General features: G+C 33.0%; 1 protein-coding gene across 7 annotated transcripts; it reads right to left on the bottom strand.

The window, feature by feature from the left end:
• Positions 1-242: 242 nt before the first annotated feature.
• Positions 243-12,512, bottom strand: LOC149925422 (uncharacterized). 7 transcript variants are annotated; one of them, XM_090159681.1, is made up of 10 exons: positions 12,450-12,512; positions 9,513-9,646; positions 8,791-8,861; positions 6,344-6,474; positions 4,828-4,982; positions 3,577-3,696; positions 3,388-3,517; positions 2,416-2,502; positions 1,094-1,125; positions 243-370 (listed from the first exon to the last, which is right to left on the bottom strand). In XM_090159681.1, exons 2-10 carry the CDS (start codon positions 9,516-9,518, stop codon positions 320-322), a joined length of 783 nt encoding a protein of 260 aa, XP_090015807.1. In that variant the 5' UTR covers positions 9,519-9,646; positions 12,450-12,512; the 3' UTR covers positions 243-319. The 7 variants fall into 7 exon arrangements, with proteins under 7 accessions (XP_090015807.1, XP_090015806.1, XP_090015808.1 ...); XM_090159680.1 differs by lacking the exon at positions 12,450-12,512 and adding an exon at positions 12,338-12,443; XM_090159682.1 differs by lacking the exon at positions 12,450-12,512 and adding an exon at positions 9,723-12,325.
• Positions 12,513-13,153: the final 641 nt, after the last annotated feature.

The following is a 13,153-nucleotide window of genomic DNA, read 5'->3' as shown; positions in this document are numbered from 1 at the left end:
CATTTATAGCCATCAGAATAGTCTATATCCAGCAAACTCAGGAAGTGAGCCCAGGCTGCTTTTAACTGAGCATATGACAATAGTTGCCTGATATTTTGAAAATTGAAGGATCTCTCAAAACGAGCAATGACAATTTCATAAAAAGCATGAAAAGAACTTCTGAAAATACATAAAATTATAAAGGTTTAAACATGTATCAGAAATTTTAATAAATTTCCTTTCATTCAAAGATTTTACCTTGCAAAAACAAAAGCATCATGGTACTCCCAAAGTAATTGGTGGCTCACCATGAAGCGTCCCATATTAATCGCTCCAATTTCTATTCCATCAAAGGCAAATGATGTGCCACATTCACAGACGTAATGATATGCTAAGGAAATTTTTTGAAATGAAATTACACATATAGAAATTTATCAGAAAAAAAGTATGACTAAGATATTTATTAATACAATTTTTTACCAAAAAAGCAATCGTGACCATATAAACCATTATTCACTTACAACCCCTTTTAAATGAAAATCAAATCTCTTGCGACTTCAAATACCTCACTACTTCTTGGGGCTATTTAGTACAACCAAGAATTTTATTCGATTATGAGAAAGATAATTTAGCGGGAGCTTCTCTTTACCCTCTTTCCTCTGAACTCCGCCAGCTGGGAAACAATTTCTTTACCTTGTTGCTGGTACACCCCTCATACTACATTTGAAGGTTCTATATATTATTGTATTAATTTCACAAAATTTCTCATTAAAATTTTTGCTTAAAATGTAACGATACAACAAAATATTAGTGAAATCATGAATTCAAAGTAAATAACAGACTATTAGGTCACTATTTTTGGGCATCAAAAATTCAGTGTTAGATCCATTGGATAGATTAGGGATACTTGAGCTACTCATAACTTTATAATTAATCTTTAATAATTAAAATAAAAAGTGGGGTGGCGGAGCGGTTCGCAAGAGGAACCGGGTTCGATCCCAGCTTGTGGCACTGGGTGAAAAATCTGGAACCACTTCTTCTGCGTAGAGTTTGCAAGTTCTCTCTTAGGATCATTAGCAAAACTTTCATAATGCAATAAAATGCCTAAACTTACAGAAAATGGCTCCGTATGTTCTTCTGTGAAATCTATAAAAAAAAACATGTCAGTCAAACATATTTCCCTAAACAGAAAATTTAAATCCCTGAAGCTTCAAGGTAAGGGCTAGGCTAATCAATAAGTGTAATCAGTGAACAATTTCTTTACATTTTGACAGTCACGTAAATGATTACACATTCACAAAATCATTTCATTGCACAGATAAATTAAAACTGGTTAGATCCTTGAACCATGAGCAAAATACTTAAAGCAAAAAGATGTATGTCATAGCTAAACCCCGCAAAGTGACAGTCATTAAATTTCTTCCAACACACGTCAAAGGTCAAAACAGTGCATGACTATATTGTAATAATAGTAACGGAAATCACGCGTCCACTAAGAGCATTCACATCGTTGTGTCATTTAAATAGGCTTTTTCAGAGTAGTGATCAACAACAAAAAGTTGGTCTGGAGTTGCCCCTGTATGTGTTTAGTCTTACGAAATGGTTTTCTTATTCTCAGAAAGGGAATCTGGTCAAGCAGACGATACTTTATTCATTAATAAATGTTTGTCAGTCTTATTTCATCCCGATTTATCTTGTAATTTAAACAAAAATAATATCTGGAAAACCAGCAATTTGGTATCTGATAATCATGGTTTCCAGACATTTTTAATACAAAAAAAATTTGGACAATATGAGATTGCAACCCTGTATTTTTAGGAATTGTATGGGTCATTTTAAGGAATGAAATATTGTATGCTCAATTCTTCCCTTTCTAAGCTTTTAAAACCACAGTTTGAGAGCAATAGGAATATCGCCCATTTTCAAATTTAATTTTGTTAAATCTTTGTTTAAGTTTTCATCTCATCAATGTTTCCTATAACTTCACTCCCTGAGTCTATTCCTGGGGTTAAAAACCCCCACTAGAGAAATGACAATAAATAAATTAGCTGATAAAATTTGCGGTTGGAATAACCATTTTAAAATCGAACCAACACTGTCACCGATTTCAAATCTTCCTGACAATATTGCATGTCTACAATCAGAAGTTAAAAGATTTATGGTTTGAAATGCTAAATTTCCCTATATTAATGCTTAAAACGGTAGAAAAAATATTACTTTTCATTCTGATTTTAGTACATAGCAGACCTAAATGCCTTTCCTATTCCTTAAATTTTTTTTTAATAATTTTTAAGTTATAAACAACATAACTAAGATCTTAAACTTTAAAACCACAAACTGTAGTCTTAAAACATGTGGTAAATCAGGTTATAGTTAATTGTCCCAGAAAGTAATATTTTTTAAGAACTTTGCTTATTTTTTTAATGTATATCCTACCTTCGATAGTTTCTGGTGTAAAATATTCGTCAAGGAAGAATTTCGCACATTTTGAATGAATACAAAATTCAGTCTTTTTAATGAAATCTGCAAATTTTTATAAGTTAAAGAGTGTTGCGAGTTCTATACAATTTATCAATCTGAGATATTTTCAGTAGGCAATGAACATTATTAATATTGACATCTAGTGGCGGATTTTGGAAGTAGAAGGGAGTGTGGAGAAGCAGACCATTTGTTACTACTAAAATACATAGTTGTCAGTCCATTTTTGTCTAAATTTAATATGTTTCAGACAAAAAATGTCTAGCAACCATGAAATTCAGAATCTAAATTTCATGGTTGCCTGACATTTCTTCGACGCGTCAAATCACCAGATGTTTACAAATTTACCCAAAGTTACACGCTGTTTTTGTGTTATACTCAGCAAAAAGAAGAAAGTAAGATGCAAAAATGGCTGGTGAGACTTAGCAAACTTAAGTCACATTTATCGCTGAATTTCAATTGATAAAGCGTTTCTTTAGTTCCAAAAATAAGCAACTAATTTCGAGTAATATATTTGTAAAAATAAATGAGCAGCAATTTATTTCCTCTTTATCTCGGTAGTTCCTAAACCCACCACTGGAAGATTGTATAAGTTTGTCAATAACAAAAATTGCCACATACACTCCTATACACTCTTTTATGCAAATCTCTGACCGACTGACATTGAAATTTATTTCCCCAAACCCGTTCTCTCACATGTAGCATGGTAATAGCAGCTCCTGTGAAATACCCGCATAAAAGAAACTATAGCTACACCATATTTTTTTTAAATAATTACAAAATTTGAATTGCTAATATTGAAAAAAAAAAGCTCATTCTAAAAAACAAACTTGAGATTTAAAGACTTAAGGTATTCTTTCTACACAATTATATGGTACTCTCACAACTCTAGATTAAAATGATAAATAAAAAAAAATTTCAAGATATTACCACTGTAGGTTTCTTGGATAATTGGAGATAAACTGAATAAAAATTTATCACACGATGCACAACAGTATATCATTTTGATTTCATCTGTAAAGGTTTTCTTCCGTGGTTCAATAAAAATTACGTTATTTTCCTAATACGAAAAACCAAATTGACATTTGGTACTGAGTAACAAAAATTTGAAATGAATACTTTAAGTTTCTTCTGCTCCTCGTTAAAGTCAAGAACCCAAAAAAAATTGCCAGAATCACTGCAAGGCTGCAAGCCTTGAACCCTTGCAACTTCAAGTTTATATGCAAATAAATTGGACGGCTGTTTAAAAAAATAGTACCTCTAATATATATATATATATATAAATTAATACATATAAAAATTAAATGATTAACTATTATTTATCAGAAAATTTTAATGCAATGGAATAGTACTCTTAATAAGATACCCTGAAAAAAAAACCTAGAGGGAAGTTATGATTGTTATTGCTTTTTTATGTTTATTTTAATGACCATTAGAATTCAGTTATTATGAACCACAACATAATTTAATAGATCACGGCGGCATTTTTGTCATGAAAGGATGTAAAAATAATCATCACATATTCTTGGTTTAGTTTTGACAATTGAATCCGGTAAAATACTATATAGTTTCAGACCGGATTTCTTGCAAAGGTTTTAAGCGTACTATTAGAGAAAATTGAACTGAAAAGGGGAACTTTATCATTTACCGTGCTGCAATTGCTAGCAAGTCCTTGATTCACATGAAACATTGAGAAAATCTGGTCGAAGAATTCCCAACACCTACTAATAGTTACTTGGTATTGATGGTTTTTAAGTAAAACTACCCATTAAAGTCAGCATAAAAACAGATAAATATTTAAAAAAGGTTCACTTTTGAAATATTTCTATGTTTATAAGTAGAAAAATGAAAGACGTGTATTGAAAACATTACTTAGACAGAAATACTCTAAATTCAAATATTTTTTAGTACACTACACCTAAACATGAAAAATATTCACTATATATGATAAATTGTTTTAATTAAAAACAATTACATTATTCCCTTTAGATTTAATTGTGATGCTTTCTAATATTATTATGCATACATTTAGTAGTCTATTGGAAATGGTGCTTTTTATTGCATCAGAACTAGACACTTCAAAATCGTTAAATAAATTATTTAAAAAAATTGTAATTTTTCTAATGAAGGGTGAACCTCTTATTTAAGATTTTTTAAACCATATTTCTTACAATATTTATATGTTGTTTAAGCCTATTTATAAAAATTAGACATTTATATAAGGGTTTATGCTTTAGTTATTTGAGAAATTATAGGTTAAATGAAAAATATGAATTTAAACTGATATATAAAGCCTCTGTGCCTGTCAGTTCGAGATCGAATAGCCAGTCGTTCAACAGGCTTAACACTAGTAGCTGTAATATAGCATACCTCTTCGTCCACAAATGTAGTATTTGCTTGATAATGATATTCATTGTGACTAGATATATTCTGATCACTAGTAACTAGATTTATCTGCTGAACAATAGAGGTTTCAGAAGCTTGTTTTTTTCTTCTGAATACAGGTGCCGTTCTCTTTCTGTCACCTAAAAATGCATCATGAGGTATTAAAATACACTATGTTACAAGAAACGTATTTTTTTTAGTTCTTAGTATTCTACAAAAAATATACATATACATAAAATAATCGTTGTCAAGGATTCAAATGTCAAGTAACGACACTTTCTTTACATTTGATTTTAAATTAAGAAAGCAACAAATTTTTTATTACACGTCTAAATTGGTTAGGAGCAAACAATAAGAAAAAGGTTTTAGTTACGTTCCACAAATTTTTTTGGTGCTAGGGTAGTTTTAAACGATTCATATCACTCTCTAATCGATGAATTAAGCTACTAATATTTGTAGCAGTATCAGTCTAATATTGAATTGTCATCAAGATATTCAAAAGATCTAGAAGACCTCAGGCTTTTAGAATTAGAACATATGTATATTAACCAATTAAGATGGAGAACGTTCACATAAACATGATAAACCAGTTTGCAGCTTCTACACTGACACCATTATTTCTAAGAATATTAATTAAAAGTCTTTGGTCAACTCTATCAAAAGCTTTTGATAAATCCAAAAATACCACTCCAAGCTCAGTAACAATGAATGGATTGATGTAGATTAATGGCACAATCAACAGTAAAGTGTCCGGGTCTAAAGCCTGATTGGTTTGGTGAGAGTTTTGTTTATCTATAATATATTGTAGCAACTGTTCAGAGGAACTTTAAAAAGACCTTGTAATACTGAAATACCACGGTAATTTTCAGAATCCAAAGGGTCACCTGATTTAAACACCGAAATAACCCCGGCAATCTTCCACATTATTGGGAATTGTTGATGAGTTAAGTATAAATTAATTATTTTAGTTAGAATAGGTGCTAAAATAATAACTTAACCCCTGATCAATACACATGATAGACCATCAGTTCCCGACGCTTTACTTGGTTTAAAAGGTAAAAACATTGGATTCACTAACTCCCACAAAATAAATAAATTCATCATTATGTCATTAATAATATCTGATCCAGTTTTAAGGGAGACCAAATTACAGGTATCAGTTTTTCAGTAAAAGTTTTTTTTCAGATTACACCGGAATTTCATTCAACACCTTTAAGTTCTGAAGCAAAGTAATCTTTTTTAGTATCACAAATTAAATTTGTGACTTTTTCCATGTTCTATAATCTCTCAGCATATTAGTTACAAAAAGGTATAAATTTTAAGACCAAGCACAATAGCAGCTGCTCAGACTAGGAGAGCCAGTGGCGTTACAAAAATGAAGGGGCTAGGAATGGAAACTCCTCCTAGTGTAACATACCCCTAGTTACTGTTATATTAGGTTGATTTCTTACCTCTGTTCAGTATATTACAAATCAGTTTTTCTTAAGTTTGTTCACCATACCTAATTCTCTGCATTTTGATGGTTGTTTACGTTTTCTCAATTGAATTGAGAATACTTCAATTCCTGATTCATCCAATTGTGAGATAGAAGAACCTGATCTTTTCCAAGGGTTACTTTCAGACATCATCAAACTGCGTAGTAGGAATAAATTTAACCATTATTAAATTAATTAAGAGTAAAACAAATAAGGTTAGTGCTTGAACATTAATTTCTACCAAGAATAAAGAACTGCGTTACTTAGACCAACCTCGGTCATAAAAATGGATGATGTTAGTTCTTACAAAGAATTTTTCCAGTCGAAATTTAATTAAATTTGAAATTCCAATAATTAAAAAGAAATAAGACTTTCTTAAAGACATTTAACCACATTAAAGAAATAGTGATTGTACAGGGACCACGACCTCAGGTTTTATACCCAGCCCAACTCGGGTCAGGATGACCAATTTTCAAGTCTGGGTTTTAAAAAAGGTCAGGTTTTCTAAAAAATAAATGAATTCGTTTTTCTTTAGCTTATAATGTTTTTTTCAATTAATAGAAACACTTAAACTTTACAAAACTTTCAAAATAATTATTGACTTCTTTATTTTCACGATTGTCCTTAAATTTTGCAACATTAAAACAAATGGCATAAGTAAAATAACAACAATAAGGATTACAATTGACGAGATTTACAACCAAACTGATTTTCATAGTTATTGCATAATCAAGTTGATTTCTCAGCACAAAGCCCTCTAGTATCTAAAATATACTCAACTTCTGCTAAGCAGAAAAATCTGGTTTCTGATAGATGGGCTAAGATGATAAGAATTAAAAAAGGTTTTCTCAGCGCCACAAGCTCATGTTTTATACCACGCATGATTCGCACATAGGCTTCAAAAACAAAGCAAAAGCCCCTCGCGATTCCAGAGCATGCTCTCCAATATAAGACTTAAATTTTTATCAGAAAGTAGTCATCCAAAACGGTAAGTCACGAGTCCAAGTCACAGCTTGAAGAGAGTATCAGTGCCGAAAAAATGTTCGGTTAGAAAATTAGCATTAAAACAATAGGAAGTGTCATACTTATTGTTAATGTTACTTATGGTAATAGTCCTGGGTAAAGACAGTTCAGTTCTTTCATTCTACTATTTCAGTAGTTTTTGGAGTAGACTTTCAAAATCTCCTATTTTAAATTTTTTAAATTTATATATCATAAACCCCAACCTGATCCGGGTTTCTGAGTTTTTTATTATCTCCCCGACCCTGACTAAAACTCACCCCATACGACCCCTATAAAGAAATTTTTTAATTTTATTTTTTGGGGTTCTTTCAACTGTAAGAACCATATTATCAATAGATGATTTTATAAAATGTTTTTTTCGCTTGCCCAACTTGTTGAAATGTTGCCCTGGAATAGTTCAGCCAACGCCTAAGAATGAGTTCATAAACTCTTTAGTGAGAGAGAAAACAGATCCACAGCTGAGGCGGGGAGGCAACATTTCAACAAGATGGCAAAGGTTATTTTATAAAAAAACCATTTTAAAACTATTTGTAGTTTTTAAGATACTATACATGCTATGAACCCTAGGTTGACCTCCAGTGTAATTTAGGGAAAATTTTATATGCAAATGAGATTTCATTGTTTTGAAGATTTGTGAACTATTTTTAGTTTAGAAAAATACTGATGGAAAAATTATTGATACTTGATAATTTAATTAATTTACCTAACCACGGTCTTAAGAACATAAGACATTTAGAAATTTCTTATATTTTCAACCTAAATCCTACTTTTTATTAAAAAAATCTGCGAGATTTATAAAATTCTTAAAATTTTGATGTGAGCATGCATGTACCTTATTTAATAGCGCAGGTAGTGCTGAGATAAATTACTTTTTAAAGTGTTACCAAGAATGTATTTATTTATACTCAGGGAGAATGAATATATCGAGACTAACAACGGACACGTTGAAGCCTTAACCCCGTCGCGCTAAGAGGGGGAGGAAAAAAGGCAGCCATCATATTTTTTGCATCCTCGCAGCAGCGTTAATGGCGGCGAAAAACGTAATTTTTAAGAACCAATGAGATTGCAGTATTATTCGATTCTATTAAAGCGGAGGAGCATACCGGGGCCACAACAGGTGGAATTAGAGAAACGCAAAAAAAAATCTTGACAATAAATAAATACATTCTTGGTGTTACCTATTACAAAAATGTTAAAGCTCAATCAATACCCTAAGAGTGGTATTAGAAAAACATTTACTATCTGTCATTGCATCCACTTTGACACACCATTCATACAAATTGCTCGCAGACCACACAAAATCGCTTGGGTTAGCAGATTAGATGATTCCAAAAAGATTTGCGTGCATGGGATCATGTGAGTTAAATTTCCTTCTCCCTTTTTTAGTCTCTATCAGGAGAGATAAAATATTGCAGGGGAACCAAGAGAGAAGGCGAGCAATGGAATTTACCTCTTTTTCTCATCTCTGCATACGGGGAAAAGTAACCAAAACACGTTACCTTCAATTTTTTTCGGTATTACCTATTGAAGTAAGTAATAAATAAGTGCATCTAAAAATTACAATTACAAAGTGTGTCAATTGAAGATTTTTTGGTAATGAAAATTCCTCTCAAAGTAAAAGTGTAGAGGGAAGGAAGGAGAGTTTACATTGAGGAGGGAAGGAAATTAAAGAACTGGCAAATAAAACGCCTGGTAAGTATAGATGTGTGATATAATTCCCTGAGAAGGGCTAGATACATAGTTTTTAATTCAATCAACGGGAAACCTATCACCATCTACCATATGCTATTGCAACTAAAAACAAAATACACCTGTAAGAAGGTAAGCCGTCCACACTTTTGGTAATTATGTCACTTTTGGTGCATGCTACATTGAAACGAACATGTTAAGTATCAAACATGCATGTACGGAATAACACAGGGCATAAATGTGAAAACCAAAAAGAAGTCAAAATGTCTACTTGAAGTGTTAAAACTATTAGTAATTTAAAAAAATACTTTAATAAATTTTTTGAAATTGTTTAAAATAAAATACTAAAAAAATACTTTAGCTGAATTTTTGCATGAATAACCCGCTTATGAATATATATACACACACACATAACCCACATACAAAAAAATACTTAAGCTGAATTTTTGCATTAATAACCCGCTTATGAATATATTTACATACACACATAACCCACAGAGAGAGTAAGTCGCTTCGCTTCAGAGAAACACAACCATGATGAAGAAGCAGATGGCAGCTATTGCAATTCCCAGGCACCGGATGTCACTAGTGAATTTACTACCAAGGCTTCAATTTTTCTATTGATATAATTTACGTTAGAGCAACTCAAAAAAAGAAAATTAGTCTTAACTGAAAGAAAACTACTTTATTTACCTTTGCTGCTTCATTAGCGTCTGAGATATATAATCGAATAAGTAAACAAAATTTTGAAGCAGTGAAATGCGAGTTTAGCATAGGGATGCACCGATATATCGGCCTATTTTTCTAATATCGGTATCAGCCAATACCGGAATTTCAAAAATATTTGTAGGTAAAACATTTAAAAATACTAAAATACTCGATTAACTACCTTGTGATAATAATCATTGCCACAACCTGACATTTCCCTTTCAAAAAGGCTTGGCATATTTCTTAATTTTTAATATAGATATATTCCATCAAGGCTGGCAAGAATTGGTTGTCGTTCTTTATTGGTGCTCCACCATTCGAAAAGATTGCTTTACTCGGGGATTAGAGGTCTGAGAATTTTTCGCCACTTGGCGCGTAAGACCAAAGAATGTTTTTAAAATACCCAAAGAGTGATTGACCGAGCCACGTACGCCAGATTTTAGAAGCTAGACAATTTTATAGACAGGGGTTTAAAGTGTAAACAAATAAAATCAACGATATTCGCTTTTTGCCCTTACCAAAAAATAAGTTGGTTTTTAGTTGGCTTTTAGTTGGTTTACACATTTTAGTTGATATTAAGTTGGTTTTAAGTAGGCTCAAGTTGCCAGCATATTTCAAGAAACTAGTTAAAGGGGTAATTAGTTGGTTTTAAGTGGTCGGAAAATTTCATATTATTTTTAAGTTGGTTTTAAGTTGGCTTTAAGTTTGTGCTTGTATCGCGAGAAGGTTTAAAATGTTTTGACGAATATTTTTCTACTAAATAACTACGCTCGTCCAAATATGCAAAGAACGTATTTATATTTCTAAGAACCTACGAGGGTACTTTGTAACGATCTGTCCAAGGGTCGCTCTTTAACAGAATATTTCGGGCACATTTCATGCTTGTGACTAGTGTTGTTCCAGCAGAGGCGTAGCGAGAGAAAATGGCGCCCGGGGTATTTAGCCGCTTTTGCGCCCCCCTTAATATATAGTTTTAAAGGGAGTATGTATATGTATATTTTAGTAGTTGTTAAGTGGTTTAAAGGCCTAGGTTTGCTTCTGTCAGTCCGCCTTTATATTGACTTGCCTGCAGTGCAAATACCCTGGTGGTAGGCCACCCACTAAACATGTTGTTGTCTTTACTAAGTAAGTTTCAAGTTGGCTTTAAGTTGTCTTTATTAAGTAAGTTTTAAGTTGGTTTTAAGTAGTCTTTATTAAGCAAGTTTCAAGTTGGTTTTAAGTTGGTTTTAAGTTGCCTCCATTAAGCAAAATCAGAGTTGGTTTTAAGTGTACTTCTAGTTGGTTTTAAGTAGGTTTTAAGTAGGTTTTAAGTTGGTATTTGTCTCAAATACCAACTTAAAACCTACTTAAAACCAAGTTTAAATATTTTTTAGCCAACTTATTTTTTGGTAAGGGTGATAGATAATATGTATCAAGTAAAATAAAAAGAAACATGCAGATATGCTTTTGCAAACTTTTTTCATGAAAAATTAATTGGAATAAAATGGTATGACAGTGCACTGAGTTACAATGATTTTTATCATATACACTACTGTTATGATAAGTGACTTTATTAATATTGGCCAATATTTGTGGCTGTAACCATATCGGTGCATCCCTAGTTTAACCTAGGAGCAACAAACACAAGGAGAACGCAGCTAGCCTTTAAACACGCTAACGAAGGGTTGTCTACAAATTTAATTGGACGAGCTTCACGAGCCTTTACGCTGAACGTTTTACGGGCGGGGGGAAGACCATTTCCGAATTTTCCCCTTCCGACGGCAGCAGGCTCTAAAGCGTCTAGCCAATGAAAAACGTACACAAGAAAATGCACGACTTTTGTCGGGCTGCGTTCTCCTTGTGTAGGGTGTTGTGTTTGTTGCTCCTAGGTTTAACAATCCACTATTATTCTCGAAAAAATTAAACCGCGCTTCCAAACATCCAGAAACTGTTGTCATTTTCAGCAAATAAAATCGTACCCCAGGTTTTTGAAGGAGTTGCGTCTCTCTATAGAGTAATGGCAGTGCTACGTCACATAACGTCACCCATGCTTTTTCCTATTCATAAAAAATTCGCGCCCACAATGGCGGCCATGGCCAAAGCTACGGAGTGCTACTACTCTATAGTGAAGAGACTTTACACAGAGCAGCAGTTTTAAAGAATCCTGTAAAAATAACTGGAGTAGCCCGCTACAACCAAAATTCCCAACTCGTTACTTCAAATACAAACACGATACTAATTTCAATACGCTATTTTAACCATACTAGTTGAAAAATGCTAGTGTGCGAGACTTGGTGGTTTAAAGGCCCAAAATGGCTTTGTATTAATTATTTTTACATAATAGGTTAAAAATATGACTACTTTAATTCTGAAAGTTATATCTTGAATGAAGTCAATCAATTCAAGGTGGATAATATGCCCAAAAATAGGGTTTTAAATATATAAGCCTTGGTTAGTCACTCGTTTCGGTCGTCAGACATTGCGAACTTTAAATACAATATTAATCGTACATGGAATCAATAAAAATTAAAAACTATTAAAAGTAAACTTCTGTCAGTTGTTATAATTTATAATTAAAAGATGATTCTATTAATAACAATCCCAAATAAAAGTATACATACACGAGGTTATACGAACACGAGGTTAATTCGTCGGCAGATCGTACAGAAGCGTCGTAGCAGACGCTACTAACAGCTTTTTCCTTAACCCTCTCCCATCCACCCCCCATCTTACCTTCCGCAATAGAAACTATCAATCATGATTTCGGTCGCTTTCCCCGCCGTTTTCCTTCATCGTCATTATAGAACACTTTTGGATTTATAGCGTTTTCCATTTGATTACGAATCTGTCTCTGACGTCATAGAGATATAGACAAGTCGATTTACTCTAGAACTGCAAATGGAACATTCCCGCACTTTGTTGTTTTTCGTCTGCTAGTAATTGGAATTTTCGTGTCTTGGTCTGCCAATTTGCCACAAAATATCACACGAAAAGATTTGCTCCAATCTTGATCTCGATCCGTTGATTTGTCGAAATCGGAAGTTCGGTTTTGGGCTGGAAATGAAACACCCGAAACTTGATCGGAGCAGGGGGCCTATTCTTGTCTTGGCGATAGCCATGTCGTTATGGCGGAATCGGTAAAATATCGCCATAACGACATCGACTGGCGAAAACCTTATTCTTGTCTCGAAAATTCACTTCGACATCGCCGTATCGCCAGCGAATTATAACGACAGGGCTGGGGATGTCGGAATCGCGTTTTCTTGTCGTTATGACGTCATTTTTCGCTTCGAATCGCGGTATTTTCAAAATGGCTGCTTTACAGCTCGCATGTTTTAAGTTTTGGCGTCTGTCAGAAATGGAAGAAACGAAGAGTTTGGGGTGGGAGAAAGTTCTAAGAGATAGATCAAAAGCTTTTGAACTTTCGGAAAATTAGT

Source organism: Leiobunum rupestre, chromosome 10 (assembly GCF_980474605.1).
Source record: "Leiobunum rupestre chromosome 10, qqLeiRupe1.1.hap1, whole genome shotgun sequence".
Classification (NCBI taxonomy): domain Eukaryota; kingdom Metazoa; phylum Arthropoda; class Arachnida; order Opiliones; family Sclerosomatidae; genus Leiobunum; species Leiobunum rupestre.
This window is presented reverse-complemented; position numbering and strand designations above follow the sequence as displayed.